At 34.2% G+C, this 16488-nt stretch overlaps 1 protein-coding gene and 1 pseudogene across 1 annotated transcript; both read right to left on the bottom strand.

Annotated features, from left to right (window-relative positions):
* Window positions 1-376: 376 nt before the first annotated feature.
* LOC126713101 (UDP-glycosyltransferase 87A1-like) lies at window positions 377-5670 on the bottom strand. The gene is made up of 2 exons (XM_050412752.1): window positions 5017-5670; window positions 377-1555 (listed from the first exon to the last, which is right to left on the bottom strand). Exons 1-2 carry the CDS (start codon window positions 5522-5524, stop codon window positions 663-665), a joined length of 1401 nt encoding a protein of 466 aa, XP_050268709.1. The 5' UTR covers window positions 5525-5670; the 3' UTR covers window positions 377-662.
* Window positions 5671-10855: 5185 nt separating this feature from the next.
* On the bottom strand, window positions 10856-13106 carry LOC126696873 (transcription factor RAX3-like; annotated as a pseudogene).
* Between the last annotated feature and the right edge of the window lie 3382 nt (window positions 13107-16488).

The following is a 16488-nucleotide window of genomic DNA, read 5'->3' on the forward strand; positions in this document are numbered from 1 at the left end:
TTATCCTTGTAATTTTCTTTTTCTAGATTGTAACTAGAAATCAAAGCGATGTATTTTTGTTTTAGATTTTATCTAGGATCAAAGCCATGTAATTTTCTAGTTATTATAAAAAAGATGTACAATTTCAATTTCAAATCATCAATAACAATGATGTATTTGGTTTTCTTATTTTTCCAATTAGATTAGTGGCAACTCCATTGTAAAACTCTTAACCTAAAAGGGAGAATAACAACAGTAGGATTTCTCCAGTGTCTTTTGAGAGGCAATAACACGACCATACCCCATTTGCGTGGGTCGAGTGCCAAAACCCACTGTTCTTAGGATTGGGCCGAGGATGTAGTCTCTCACAATTACACAAACTTGTTACACACATGTGGAACAAAAACTGCCACTCATAAAAACCTATATATAAGCCAAATTGCAATGAATTTTAAAGTGACACATCACTAGCCAACAACGTGCTTCCCAAGCATTAAAATCTCTCACAAGTAGCAGCAAGAACATCTCCCCTTTACTATCAAGAACAAAAATGTTCACACCAAAATGATTATCCTGTTGAGAACAGTGCCTATGTGTAACATGTAAGATGTATGAACATTTTTGTGAAAATAGGCCATAAGAATGAAATGGTCTTGTAACTGGGAAAAGGTGATGTAATTTCCTCATTGTCCATTGCATTTTGAAAGGTCCTTGACAAAGGCATTGATGTTTATTTCAGATGATCCATTTTTTGCAGTTGCTTGTTGACATATTTGTTGAAGTTCACTTGCTCTTGTCCTCATTTCTTTCATTTCATTACTTTCTAAGTTCATGAATCTTTGCACCAATCTTGCAATTTCCTCTCTTGTCACCAAACTTTCTCCTCTCACATCTTGTTTCACCCTCCATCCAATCTTCCAATCCTCCACAATAAGCTTACTATTTTGCATTTGTTCCATACCTATGGGGAAGGTAAGAAGAGGAACACCACAAAACATAGCTTCTTGAGTGGAACTCCAACCGCAATGAGTCCAAAAGCCCCCTATAGAAGAATGAGACAACACACTCAATTGATCACACCAGGGCACTACCAAACCCATATCACCACAAATCTCTTTCAACCTACGAGTCTCACCACGTGCCACCCACAAGAATCTAACACCACTATCATGCAAACCAGCTGCAATTTCATCTATTTGGGCACTTGAAAAAGAAAGAAAGCTTCCCATTGAAATGTATAGAACAGAACTTCTTGGTTGGCAATCTAGCCATTCTACATGATAAAGGTCATTGTGGTTATTACTTTCTAAGTAATTTTTTCCAAGATTGAAGTAAGGAATAGTTGGGCCAATAGTATATATGGGAATTGGCAAATCTGCTTTTAGAACATCAATAGCTTGAGATTCAAGCTCATAGGTGGAATTGAATAGGAGATATTGTGTTTTAGTCACCCATGAAAAAGCTTCGAGGACCCTATGCAACATTTTTTCGTTTCTCAAAACAATCGATGAAGGAAGATCTACTAAACGAATGGAAGAAACTCCAGGGATATAGTCTACACGCTCATCGCCATTTGCTGTAGAATGCATACAAAAAAACAAATTGTATCAATAGAAATTAGCATTTAAAAAAAGTAAATTATCTTCGTACAAAAATAAAGGAATCATATGTAAAGATAAAGTATTTCTTTCTCTACAAATTCAAAGTTTCTATACTTTGCTTGAATAGATTGAGTTAACAAAGACAACAAATGATTTTTTTATTAAAAAAAGAAAGTAATAATCTAACGCATCCTTGTTAAATAACTTGGACAAAATTTAATAATTCTTCATTTTGGTTCATTAGCCAATGCACTAATATTGTTGAATAAAATTCAGAACCTAAAATACAACATTTAAAGAACTATAATAATGTTATGTTCAAATAAATATATCACTACAAGAAAAAAGAACTTACTACAGCAAAAAAAGTCATTGCAATAACAACTAAAGTCGTTGTAATAAGGTGTTATTGCAATGAAAAAAAGTCGATACAAGCTGTTGCAATAAAGTCCGAGATGAATTATGCAAAACTAGATTTCGTTGCAATAAAAAAAAACCTAGAGATGCAATAATATATAGGCGAAAAGCCACTTTTAGTCCCTACATTTTCAGGCTATTCCCATTTTAGTCCCTACATTTTATTTTTACCGCTTTTAGTCTCTATCCTAAAAAATGCTTCCCGTTTTAGTCCCTACCGTTAGATCAGAAACGGAAAGTGCACACGTGGCAAATGGCAGAATTAAAAAAATATTAAAAATATTATATTTTATTTTAAAATAGAATAAAATTTTAGTTATCAATAATTTTAAAATAAAAATATTAAAAATTTTAGTTAAAAATAATTGTTCTTCACGTTCTTCCCCCAAGAACATGGTTGCCTAGAAAATAAGAAATTCAAGATTTTCTTCTCTTTTATTTCATTTTCTTAGCATCCAAACAAGCAAAAATATATACAAAACCATGATTAAACTCAGATACTCCAACACAATCAACTAACAAAACCCAAAAAAAATATATTTTTAGCAACTATGGACTGAAGATACTCCAACACAATCACTCTCTCTTCTTTCAATCATACAGTCACTCCTCCCTTCATTTCTCATCTTCCTTTCTTTCTCCCCTCTCTCTGATTTGGTGTCTCTCTCAGATCGACGTGGACTGGAGATCGACATCGGCAGTATGGACTGAAGATCGGCGGTGATAGCGTAGTGGTTTAGAGATTGACGGCGACGTGCTAGTTTAGAGCGGTGGCGACGGTGGATTCTCTTTCTCTCACTCTGATTCTATCTCTCAAATTGGATGTGGGTTTTAGTTTTGCTTTGAATTTTTGTTGTGGGTATTGATGCCAGATTTATGGTGGCGACAGTGGGGGGTTGTTGTGTTATTGGTGGGGATGGGTTCACTGTGGGTTTACGCAGGTTGCTATAGATGTGGGTGGCAATTTGGTGGCAGTGGGTCTGTGGGTGTTCCGATTTTCTCTCTCAGATTGGGTTTAAGTTTTGGTTCTGCTTTGAATTTTTGTTGTGGGTATTTGAGTTTAATCATGGTTTTTTTTTTTTTTTTTTTAATTTTAATTTCTGGGTTTGTATTCTTGGATCTGAGTTTGTGTTCTTGTTGTTCTTGTTCAAGACACACTTAAATCTCAATTCATATGATTTTTACCTTTTAATTCTGTTTTTAATTTTTTTTATTTAGTTAAAATTAATAAATTAATTTTTTTAATTTTTTATTCCTGCCGTTTGCCACGCCAGCTTTCTCTGTTTCAGGATAGGGACTAAAAGCGGTAAAAATAAAATGTAAGGACTAAAATGGGAATCGCCTGAAAATGTAGGGACTAAAAATGGCTTTTTGTCTAATATATATTACCTCTATTTTTTTTTTTTTTTTTGCAATAATACTTTTTGTGTTGTCTTTTTCCTTGTAGTGTATGTTATGTACATAAATTGTATCATTAGATACTCTCAAATACAATGAACTTGCTACGCCATAGTCCACGTCAATACAAATAAATCATTTGACACAAAAATATGATATAAATTTAAAAAGTCACCTTAAAAAATTAAGCTTTGTATTACCTAATAATTTGAAGTTTGATTTGAAGTTTGTTTTTTATAGTAGGGAAATACCTAGTAAGAGCATCCACATTAATTGTGTTAAAAATTTAGCTTTTAGTACCCAAAAAAAAAAAAAAAATTACTTTATCTATTTTAACTTATAGTTTCACAACTCACCCAGTCACCTTATATCAATGCTCTTATTTTTCACAACATAGCTAAATACTATTCATTTATGGGCAAACTATATATTAGGTCTCTATTCTTTGCATTATATTTCAATTTGATTCCTAACTTTTTAATTGTGTCAATTTAATACTTAACCTTTCAGTGCCGTGTCAATTTAGTCTCTATCATTATATCTTAGATGAAAACTGATAACATGACAAATGACCAAAATAAAATTTTAGTATACTGTCACATTGACAAAAGCTGATTTTTTTTTTTTTTGCCATTAAACGCGTCATCAATTTACATCTAAAAAATAACAATAAAGATTAAATTGATATAATACTGAAAGGGTTAAATTAACATAATTAAAATGTCAAAGAACAAATTAAAATACGGTATATAATACATAGTTTACGATCGGCATCGTTTATTTATTATTTTCTCTCTCTCTTCTTCTCTGTCTCTAATTTTCTCTCTTATCAACCCACGGCTGCTCTTCTTCTTTGTCTGTCTATCTGCTTCTTCTCCCTATCTTTAACCCACATCCACCAAACCCACAACCCAAAATCAACCAACACCACCACTGCACCAACACCACAACCACCAAACCCACATCCATATCAAATACAAACCCCATATGAATATACACAGCCAAAATCCAATCAAGCACAACCCACAGCCAAAACCCAAAATTCGATCCTATCAAACACAGCCAAATCTGATCAAACACAACCAAAACCAAACCCACATCCAGATCAAACACAACCCACAACCTGATTTCAACCCAAAATCCGATCTCAACCCACAACCAAAATCAACCACCACCACCATCACAACAACCAAACCCATATGAACATACACAGAGAAGAAAGAGAGAGAGACTGAGAATAATGAACTAAGAAAGACAAAAAAAGAAAGAGTTTGGATTTTTTAATTGAAAGAAGAGAAGGCTCGGGAGAGAGGGGAGAGAGGCAGGGCGGTGAGGAAGAGGAAGAAAGAAAATAGAAAAGTGAAATGAAAGAAAGAAAGAAAAGTGACAGATGGAGAGTAAAAAATTATTATTTGTACAGCATTTGAGCTATAGTAGATTGCTATTGTAGCATATTTGCAAAAAATTTAGAAATGACAGCATCAATATAGCAGGTTTTTTTTGCGGAATGAGCGGTTAAAAATAGCAGTATTGTAATATGGCACCATCACTCTAGTAATTTACTCAATAGCATATCCTGCTAATAATAAATAAATAAATAATCTGTTTAATAAAGCCCCACCTGATACGTGCAATGGGAAGTGACCATTCTGAGGCAGAAGATTAAAATGGTGTAAGACTGTGAACACCGACGCAGCCAATGGCCAAAACGACGCCAACGGGATATTCCTCCGCTTCCCAACACCAACCGCCCAAAACAAAAAAGTGTCAAACAAGATAACTGTCGCCGGCGGCTCAAGCCGATCAAGGAGGCGCTCAAACGGAGCTTCCAACTTAGTCATGGTAGCTTCGAAGAAGGAGTTATGGTCAGCGGCTCGAACTAGCTCGGAAGGGACAACGTTAGGAACGGTGGCGAAGCGGATGTTGTCGGGTTTAGGCTCGGCGCCGATGAAGCCAAGCCATTCTTCGGTGACAACAAAGGTGACGATGATATCGATGTTGATCGTTTCGTTTGTTTTTGAAGCTAATATCTTACAGAGGTTCATCATGGGGTTGATGTGGCCGCGACCTGGGTAAGGCATGGCCACCACATGGTGCAACGTGGATGCTTCAGCTTCCACGGAATCCATCTACGAATATTATAGAAGGATATCTTATATTGAAGTGAAAGTGGGAACGAGGATTTTATATAATTTGGCAGGACTCCACTGTAGAGGAACTAATAACTTGAAAGATAAGCTAACAGTCAAAGTGATGATAGCCAGTGATTTAACAAAAGAGTTTTGTAATTACAAATAGTATTAGGACGCAAACTTTGTCACGTATTTTAACAGTTTACACGCGTCAAGTTGGGATTCATCTAAACCTCATATTTTTAAATGGAACACTTTAAAGTTTAAATCTCAAACTTTCAAAAATGTACATTTGATCATGTGTGAGGGTGAGCTTTATTTGGGGTTCTTTTTTGTTTGGATACAATTATGAAATATGGGGGGTTTTTAAAGTATGTCATTTAAGAATCTGTGGTTTAATGTGTTCATCTATAACAGTACGGGATTTTTTTTTTGGGTATTTCCCCTCCCTTTTTTTATATATTTTTTTTATAAGTTCTTTGTTAGAGTGATAATATTTTTTTTTTTTGAACTTGTTTGAATGATAATATGATATTGTAGCTTAATGTGTACAGTTATATAGTGTCGCATGCCATGACGTCAGGCTCAGGACAAGAAGGAAAACATTTGTTAATTTTCTACTTCCTTTCTTCTAATGAATTGTTAATTTTTTACTGGCCTGATCTGATTTTGAAAGAATCACAAATATAAAAAATGCAAACACATTCAAAGTAAGCAGTCCGACTAAGGCTATGTTTGGTTTTAAGGGAATGGGAAAGAAAAGATAGGAAGATGAGATAAATGAAATGAAATCCCATGTTTGGTTAGGATGTATAGGGGTGAAGGAAAGAAAAAATGGAGGATCCATTTTCCTCCATGGCCCACCAAATTCTTTCCCCCCAAATTGGGAGGAAAGGGAGAGAGAAAAGAGAGTTTTGATAGTGGAATCCACCGACAAACGATACTTCCCTCCATTTCTCTCTTACACACTAAAGAACTTACACTCCATTTGTTTCAAAGTAAAATATTTTTATATTGGAAAAATTACAATAAACTCACTTGTGGTTTAGCCTGTTTTCACTTTGCCTACCCGTGATATAAAACTTAACACTTTGTCCACTTGTGTTTAGCTCCGTTTGGGTCTCTGTTACCCACCTTTGACTTTTCCGTTAAAAAACAACTTCTACCACCAAAACATAAAATAACACAAATTAAAAAAGGTAGGGTTTGAATTTTTTGAAAGAGCTAGCTTGGGTTATGGGGTTTTGTGTCTCTATGCAAACTACTAGTCCTCTGTTGAAATTCCTTTGAAAAATAATCAAGAAAGAAGGCAAGAAAGATAGGATTGTTAATGATGAACCATTAGAAAAGGTTTACATTGGGACCCACTACAGAGTGGAAATCAAAATTAAGACTCATCCTTTTGTTGATTGGGAACAAAAAAGCGTGAAAACACTATAATAATGTACAAGAACTCCAATAATGCACAAAATGTCTCTGTAACACACTAAAAGAAAATATCTCTCCCATCTCTCACACTAAAATTCAAAAATCATTGTCTCAAAAAATTAAAAATTCAAAAAGCAAATAAAACGCTATCTTCTTCTCCTCCTCCTTTATATATAAGTGAGTCATAGAAAGGGACACGACAATTTTTTTAAAAGCAACTCCGCAGTTGAATAAAGGAGGTTCTAAGTTTCCATTTTTTTCACAACAACAGAAATAGAAACAATTATCCAAAAGAGTTTTAGAGTTTAAGAGTTCATTTTGTTTTATTTTCAAAATTTGCTTTCAAAAATAGATTTGTTTTTCAAAACACTTTTCTTTTTGAAAAATATGGCATTGGGAAAGAGATGCGGTAGTTCTTTGAAATTGAAGAGCGTGGTCGGTGATGAAGAGCTAGGGTGGGTATGTGAGGTATGCAGGAGCATTTGGGAGGAAGAGGATTTTGATTTTGAATCATTTCTAGGGTTTGGGGATCGATTCAGCTCTGAAAATGCCATCGAAGAACATGTTTGGCGAGAGATTGGGTTTGAATTCTGAAAGGTCTCTTCTCGAAGCCTTGCCTCAGGATATTCTAGTTAGTGCCAAATTTCCGTAATCTCAAAGCTTTTGATTCTGTTTTTGAATCAGATTGAAATTGTTTTTGTTAGTGAAATTGGAATCGAAAATTGACACTTCTGGTTTTTTTTACTGAGCAAATTAGGGTTTTGTGCGATGTGAATCATGAAGATTTGAAGCAACTATTCCATGTTTTGAAATGCACTAGAGAAGCTCTTTCAAAACCCCATAACCCAAGCTCTTTCAAAAAAATTCAAACCCTAACTTTTTGATTCGTGTTAAGTTAGGTTTTGGTGGTAAAAGTTGTTTTTTAATGGAAAATCCAAAGGTGGGTAACAAAGACCAAACAGAGCTAAACACAGGTGGGCAAAGTGTAAAGTTTTAAACCACGGGTAGGCAAAGTGAAAACAGGCCAAACCACAGGAGGGTTTATTGTAATTTCCCCTTTTATATTTTACAATGATTGTTTTGCAGTAAAATATTTTTAGTCAACCAAAACAACTAAGGCAAATTTGTGTAAAATGTTTTACACTTAGAAATATAAATATTGGTAAAACATTTTACATTTTGTGCACTCTTTCAATTCCAATACTCTGCCTCTCTCTCATTCTCACGCTCTCTCAATATTCTCTCCACAACCAAACCCACCATGGTCCTTCTCTCCCACCTATCATAAGCTCCACCTTCTTAGGCACCACTCATCACTGGCTCCACCATTTTGTGTGTGTGTGTGTGTGTGTGTGTGTGTGTGTGTGTTATCCTCCATCGTCATCATCGGCTCATCCATAGGTTCTTAGTTCTGATTTTTTTCCCCTTTATTGCCAGGTGGGTTTATCGATCTAATGGTCTTTAATTAGCCACGTCAAATAGATAAATTTTACAAACACTCCTCACATTTTCTGCTTCCCATGCTTAGATATGTATCAAAAAAAAAAAAAAAAAAAAATCATCCCGCTAAAGCCTATTACAATTCCAAAACCTTCCCATCATTCTAATTCAAACGCAGCCAAGAAACTTGCTTTCTAGCGGAATACCCAAGTAACCCAACCCAAGACAAAAATCTTCACATCGTTCCAACTCTAGTGAGATGACAAAGTAGAGTCCTTGTCTAGTGAGACCACGAAGCAAAATCCATATTGATTTCAACAATCTAATTGGAAATCAAAGTTCTAGAAGGATTCCATGAGGTGCTTAATTATTCCTCGCATTATTTCTCTGTGTTTCTTGTTTTCTTTCCTCTCACTTTAAATTGTTTTGCTAAGCCTTTAACTAATCTCCTAACAAATAATAAATTCCCTATTTGATTTGAATTTCTTTTTTTTTTCTTTTTTCCTTCTGCTTCGCTACTGTTTTAGCTTTAGACTTTGAAAAAATTTGCCCAAGTAATAAAAATGCTCCTTTACAACAAAATATCATAAACTTTGTAATTCTAGCACTACAAAAAACGCTAGCTATAGCCGTGTTATTTTTAGCCGCATTTACAAAAAAACACGGCTATAGCTTCCTTATAGCTGCGTTTATAATGTTTGCAGCGGTGTTTTATTGGGTAGGGCCTATGGTCACGTTTAAAAAACATAGCAATATGTCCAACTGATTTTTTTTTTTTTTTTAAAAGATATCCTATAGTAGCGTTTGGTAAACGCAACCATAGGTACACCTAAAGCCGCATTTGTATCCGCATGTTTCAATCGTAGCTATAGGTTGAACATTTTTTTTAAAGGTCCATAGCGGCCTTTTTAAAACGCAGCTATAGCTTGCCTACAACTGTGTTTCTTAAAAGCGTGGCTTAAAGCATGTCTATAGCTGCGTTTATTTAAACGAGGCTATAGGTTTGGTAGTAAAAAAAAAAAAAAAAAAAGCCTCAATTCCACTCTCTATCGCTGTTCACACCCTAACCCAATCTGCGACTCCCAAAACCCTCACCGCTGATCCACCCCTCTCTACCACCGATCCTCCTTATTGTGCCGCTGTCGACAAAGCCCAGGCCTCCATTACTAGTGATGCCAATCTCACCTAGTAGCGTCGTCACCCTTCCTTGGGTCTTTCCCTCTCTCTCTCGTTAAGACCTTCTAAATCTCACTCTAAACACTCTCTCCAAGTCTTAATCTCACTCAAGACACTCTCACAATCTACCTAACAGTAAGTTTTTAAAATTTTTTGTTTTGATTTTTGGTTTAGGGTTTCGATTTTGGGTATTTGTAAAGCTGGGGTTTAATTGGATTTTTTTGAGGGATTTCCTTCATGGGGTTTTTATATTTTGTTGTTTTCTTTCAGGAACAAAACAAACTCTCTCTCAATCTCACTTGGACCTCTCTCAATTTCCCCAATGGTAAGTTTAAAAAAAAAAAAATTATGTTTTGATTTTTGGTTTAGCATTACGATTTTGGGTATTAGTGAACAAAACTACCTCTCTCTCCAAATTGTTTTGATTTTTAATGCTATTTTGGCTGTTGAGTCATATTTGTTTTCTTTTGACTGACATGGATCTTTTAAGTATCAAATGGTGCTCCTTTTATGCTCTGTTCATTTCATTTGGTCCACGAAAATGGTTCTTCATTATGGATTTATTAAAGTTAAGTACTATGGTTCTATTTTATTTCTATATTTGGCTTAAGTTCCGACTCTATAACTAATTTTATTTTTTGTAGAGGTTCTGATTGAATTGGGTTTTCTGTGAAACTCAACTTTGAGTCATTACATTGTTTAGTTTATATCAACTGGTTAGTGTTTATTATTATTATCTTTTCATTATGCTTCTTAGTTCTTATAAATTTCTTCCACACAAAAATATGGTGAAATGTAGTGTGTTTCAATTCATCATGTTAATGCGCTTGTTCAAATATTAGCTTGTTCTTAGTATTTGGACTCCATTTTGCTTCATAAGGATGCCATATTTTCTCTTTGACTTGTTATGTCCTGTGCATTCATAGTATCAAAAGGATGTTTTTCAATTAGCGGGGGTCAGTTTAGGGACAGTTAGGTAATGATGTAAGGTTATGTGTTTCATATACTGATATTTTAAATTAAAAAGTTAAGAATAGCATTCTTCAATCATAATAAAATCATATATGTATCTATTTGGGCTATGGATTGAAGTGCTTGTAATGGTAATATAATGTACATATGAAAAAATTTTAAGAAGTCAATGTGAACGTGCAACTAGTTGCAGAACAATTGAAAAAGAACTTTGAATGAGTGAATTCATTAGTTTTTTTTTTTTTTTTTGGGTGAAATCTTGAAATCAAATCCTTTACTGGTATAAATATACACCACCCATGTATAGTGCTACTATTGTATCGGCCTGAAGTAACTCAAATCTCCAAAAGCAAAATCTTGTGGTTGTAGTGTCCCTTCATAGTCAGAAACCAAAGGGGAATAAATATTAACCAAGGAGCTTATGTCTCCCTAGCTAGCGCTTTCACAAGAGCTAGTCGTAGTAGTAGCAATCCCTATTTATGAAACAGAATTGATCATGTCCATTCTGTAAAATCCCTCCAACCCATTTAGTTGTTGTTGTGGGTTGTTATAGCCCAACTTTACCTCACATGGGAAATTTTCAAGCCCTTGAACCATGTTTGTCAATTGAGTACAAGTATTGCCAATGGAATTGGTGGTCATTGATGAAGTAAGCATGCTCATTGAGTTTGCATATAGTTGATCTTGAGGCGAGAAAATGATATGATTATCAATGGGATATTGAATATCAATGGTGGTGGTGGTGAGGTTTGGTTGTTGATGATTGTCTGAAAATCTTCCTCCTAGTTTCATCAGAAAATTTGTAAGAGCTGCTTGGTCCTCAAAAGGAGGAGGGTATTGGGCTGCACACACTATTGGCATTGCCACAAGGAGCTCTACAGGCCAATATGGGCTCTGGTTCATGACCCCGGGAACCATGAAATTCTTATATCTCCCTCTCTTCATTTCTTGCTTAGCTCGCCAATCTTGTGCCTGAGCGTGAGCCTGTTGCTCTTTGCGTTGCTTGCCTAGGAGCTTCTTCTTCAGCCTTGTGTTCTAGTAGTTCTTAATATCATTAACAGTTCATCCTAGTAATTGACCAGCAATGATGGACCACCTACAAACAACAACAACAATAATAACATCATTTTTAGTGTGCTTGATCCATATGAAATTATTATTGTGCACAATATTAGTTAGAAGGATTATCAAAATTAACAAGATTAATTAATGATGTACCTGCTTCCAATACTAAAAGGTGGAATCTTTTATTTGGAATTTAGTGCTACATTGACAGTTATTTGTTATGGTCTGAAATATTGGCTAGTGAGTAATCTTTTGATCTGCTCATACTTCATTTAAACTCTCAAATTGGCTCTATGTTAATGTATTTATTTATTTAAATTTACCTTTGGCCTCTTATCCATCTCCCCTTATCTTAGAGAGTATGTGTCTGTTATTATTTTTTAGTGTAAACAATGATTATGATTGCTTTAATGTTTTTGTTCTCAGGAGGGCTATGGGCATCACGTCATCATACTACCATTAGTGTTCATATAATTTCTTTTGGGGTTTCTTCTAACAGGTTTGTTGATCTTCTTCATGCCTTTCTATAACTTGTAAGCAACAACCTTGGTGAGAGGGTTTTACCCTATTCCATACAAAGATGATTTTCCAGGGATATAAATGATATCTTCTAGTCATATACAACCGGTTAGCTTTCTTGTAAAATGGCATTGGCATACACAAGTATAAAATTTGGGTTGGACTTGAAGCAATTATGGTAGTAGTATCTTGGAATGTTTGGTGTGTTCCTCTTTTGAAATGTTTAAAGTTTCAATTTCAGAAAGTTGATTCAGCAACTCAACTTCACTAAAAAAATTATTCGCATGACATTGACCTGAATGCACATGGTTGTATTTGTTTACATGAAATTCAAATCAAGAATCGAACACATCGTAATTTAAGATGTGCTTCTAAATTATGATTTGATCTTACTTTGACCCAAGTGAGTGTTCTCTTATCATAACATGTTTCAGATATAAGACTACACCTGATTCATCTTGAGATTTCTTTGGAGTTGAATAAGTTTGATTTAAACAATCTCCAATTTACTATTGAATTATATTGGAACTCATGATTCTAAGTCTTTTTAAATCTATCTAAATTATCAACAATTTTTCATTGTTCCTTGAGCAATGTTTTCTTCTCTCACATGATTGATGGGGCCTACCAAGAATTTAATTAGCAGGACCCATTATTATGTGAGAGGAAGGAGCAGTACTTCCAGAGTACTGAAGTATTACAACTAAATCATCATATATAAGAACTTATTGTGAAGCTTTCTTTTTTATTATTTTTGGGATAAGGGATTATGAAGCTTGCATATGCATGCAAGTGGTTTATGGGTTTATCAAGATAATAGGGCACTTGCTAATTGACTTTGATGGTACATTTGCTTGCTAGGAGTTATTAGATCCTGTAACTTAGACAGATTATTATATTCTAAAATTATTTTAAATAAATTTTCCTCTTGATTTCTGAATTCAAACCTGTGTTCATGATTACAGTTGAGAAGTGCCATTGATTTAAAGAAGCACTACAATAAGGGTGATTCAAAATTGAAAACATTGCCCAAGTATTTCCAAGCAAGTCAGTTTGTAATTTCTAGACTAATAGTATAGTATGTGCTTTGTTGGAGTTGAAAATGGGAATGTTTATTCTTCTTTGGGCTCTATACATTTTGTTGTTTAGGCTTGGCTGATTCATATTCCATTCGTCTTTTGACAATTAGATCGGGATGGTGGTAGAGTCAACCTTAGACTTCTTCACTGGTGGACTACAAAATAAGTGGAGGAAGGGAACAATTGCAGCTGAGTTGCTATCTGACCGTACCCTTGCTGACTACAGGTGAGATATGCAAATCTATCTTGTGTTTGGGTTGAAAAACCATATAACAACATGTTTGTATTTGATTTACATCTTCTTTTTTGGAATAGCCAAAATCTCTTTATGAATTGAAGGCTTAATTTTGGTTTGTAATGTATCTTGCTTTGTAATGTATTCAGGTTTACATCAATTCTAAAGTGATTCATATATATATATATATATATATATTAAAGTATGTGAATGTTCCATTTGGTGTGGATTTTGGATTTTCTCTTTTCTCCTCTAGTTTCCTGTACACAACAATGTCAAAATATTATTAATTGTTTATTCTAAGAAAATGCCTAACTCTCTTCCTTATAAGACCAAGTCCCACATGCATATAAATACTGTTTCTTTTCTTTTATATATATATATATATATATTTTTTTTTTTATTGCGTATGAGTATTGTGAGTTTATAATTTTATAGAAATTTAACTTCATACATCATATATCATCTTGGAGGGGGAGTGCTTCATATTGTTGGTGCTTGGTTGGGGTCAATTGTGTATTCATTCTAGGGTTTATCATTAAGATATACTCATTTGTCACTTCTCTTTTACCTTATAGGGGGACAAATGCCACACGTTTAAAATTTAAATTCCTTCTCATTAAAAAAATAAAAAATAAAAAAAAACCTCTTTCTGTCATATATTTTGATTAGCTTTCAACATGGTTTCCTTTAATTATTTTGTGCTCTTTTCATGCATTTCTTTAAAGTCTTTACTCAACTGGTGCTTATCTTTGTTGGGGTATGAGATCCGTTCTACAAATGTCCTTAAGCAAATGCTTTAGATGCGGAGAAGAAACTTTGATGTTAAAATTGTTCCATAAAGGTATGCATAGTGTTTTATACATAGTATTTTAAATTTCTACTAACCACTCATTCTATGCAGATGCACCCCATATTCCAGCATCCAAGTATTCAACTGTTCATCATGGTGATTTTGAAAGTAGAAGATATGGCTCAATGGCTGCTTGACTTCTATGAGATGTCAAGATAGCTGAAATTTACAGGGCATGCCTTAACTAGTCAACCAAAAGGTATTTTGTGAAGTTGATTATTGTGGTTGAAATTTTGTATATATATAGTTGTTTTGTGATGTATATAACTATTTTGGGAACTTGCAAAGTTTGTGATGTATATAGCTGTTTTGGCAACGAACTTCATTTGGGCAGGAATTTGTAGTTGGTTATGAAAATTTGGGCAAGAATTTGTGATTTAGCAAGGGAAAAAATAAAAAAATAAAAAACCTATAGCCGCATTTCATAAACACGACTATAGCCAAAAAAAAACTTAGGAGGCTTTAGCTGCGGTTTTAAAACATAGTTGTTGAAGGCTTTAGCCGTGATTTTAAAACGCAGCGAAAACTCTACCTACAGTCGTGGGTTCTAAACGCAGCACAAACAGGGTCTTTAGCCGCGTTTTTAAAACACAGCCAAAACTATACCTACAGTCGCGGGTTCTAAACGCAACACAAGCAAGGTCTATAGCCGCGTTTTTAAAAATGTAGCTATAGGTCCCAGGCTATAGCCACGTTTTTATAAAACACAGCTATAGATCTCAGCCTATGGGTGTTTAAAAAAACATGGCTATAGACCTGTTGGACCTATAGTCGCACTAACTAGGCCGCGCGTGTAAACGCGGCTATAGAAAATGCAGCTATAGGCTATAGTCGTGTTTTAAGGGTCTATAGCCACATTTTTTAAACACGACTAAAACCCTTGTTTTTTGTAGTGTAGAAAAAATTAATTAGAAATGACTTTTCATTCAAGAAATTTGAATATGATTGAAAAGTCACCTTAAAATATTAAGTTTTGTATTGCCTAATAGTTTGTAATTTGTTTTCTATAGTAGGGGAATTAGCATTACTCAGTAGCGTGTTGTGTTAAAAATAAATAAATAAAGATCGAAATGTCAAATGGGAAGTGACCATACTTAGCCAAAAGATTGAAATGGTGGAAGAACAGTGGAAATTTAAAAAGATTTATACAAAAAAAAATCTGTTTAATAAAGACTGATGGCTGCTTCAGCATTCTCTAGATTTTGATGAAATTGTAAGAGGTGGTACTGAAGAGTGAAGAGCATATTATGGTAGTATAGTAGCCAAAAAAAAATATATATATATATATATTGGGAACTTGACAAAATACACAACATTTGCCGCTACTCACCCATATGGACCTATCATTTGTGTGTTTTGTTAGGACCATGGACCTATCATTTGTGTGTTTTGTTATGGTCCTAGCATTTTTGAGTAAACAAATATTATTTACTAGTAGGCCATGTAAGTACAATTCTTTGACAGTAATATCAATAGCATTCTCACATGACATGACTTTAGCTTGTCACATGCGAGAAGCAAGCAAAACCTTTGTTAATTTATTTAATTAATTGTTAATTTTCTACTCAGGACTATTATGAAAGAAACACAAATATAAAAATTGCAAACACATTCAATGTAAGCAGTTCAAGTCAAGTTAATTGAGACTAGAAAATCAAAATGAGGCATATTATAATATGACGGTGTTTTGATTCTCACATATCCATCAATATCACATCTCTTTTTACACATTCACTTTTTAAGTGTTAAAATGTGGACATTCCCACGTCATTTAAAGTGGATATGAAAAACGAAGCAGAACAATGAATCAACTAAATTATAACAAAGAAATCTAAAACACATGTTTATTATATTAAGCATGCTTATACATAAGTAATTTTCAATTCTAAATACAAACTGTTGGTGCAAACACAATGATTATGGAAATAACACAAAGAGAAACTGAATAATACTTCTGAATTTTATTAATTTAAAGAGATAAATTACACAATACTATTTGGACTGAGGTGCAGCACTCGCTCTCTTTAAGGAAATTCAAGTCCTTGGTCGGCTAAACTTTGTAACTGGTGCAAACCGTCTCTGACTTGTCTTCCCTAGGATACAACAGCCCAACAAATGTTGTATGGCTAGAACAACCTTTGCACAAAGTGTTCAAGCCCAAAACTCCACTAGAAAGAACACCCTTCCTTGCCAA

This window comes from Quercus robur, chromosome 2 (assembly GCF_932294415.1).
Source record: "Quercus robur chromosome 2, dhQueRobu3.1, whole genome shotgun sequence".
Taxonomy (NCBI): domain Eukaryota; kingdom Viridiplantae; phylum Streptophyta; class Magnoliopsida; order Fagales; family Fagaceae; genus Quercus; species Quercus robur.

What these genes read in the sequence shown, in the direction of transcription:
- LOC126713101 (XM_050412752.1), bottom strand. Translation starts at nt 5,524, where the DNA reads ATGGATTCCGTGGAAGCTGAAGCATCCACGTTGCACCATGTGGTGGCC. An exon ending in CTTCCCATTGCACGTATCAG is followed by an intron (nt 1,556 to 5,016) that starts GTGGGGCTTTAT and finishes TGCATTCTACAG; the next exon opens with CAAATGGCGATGAGCGTGTA.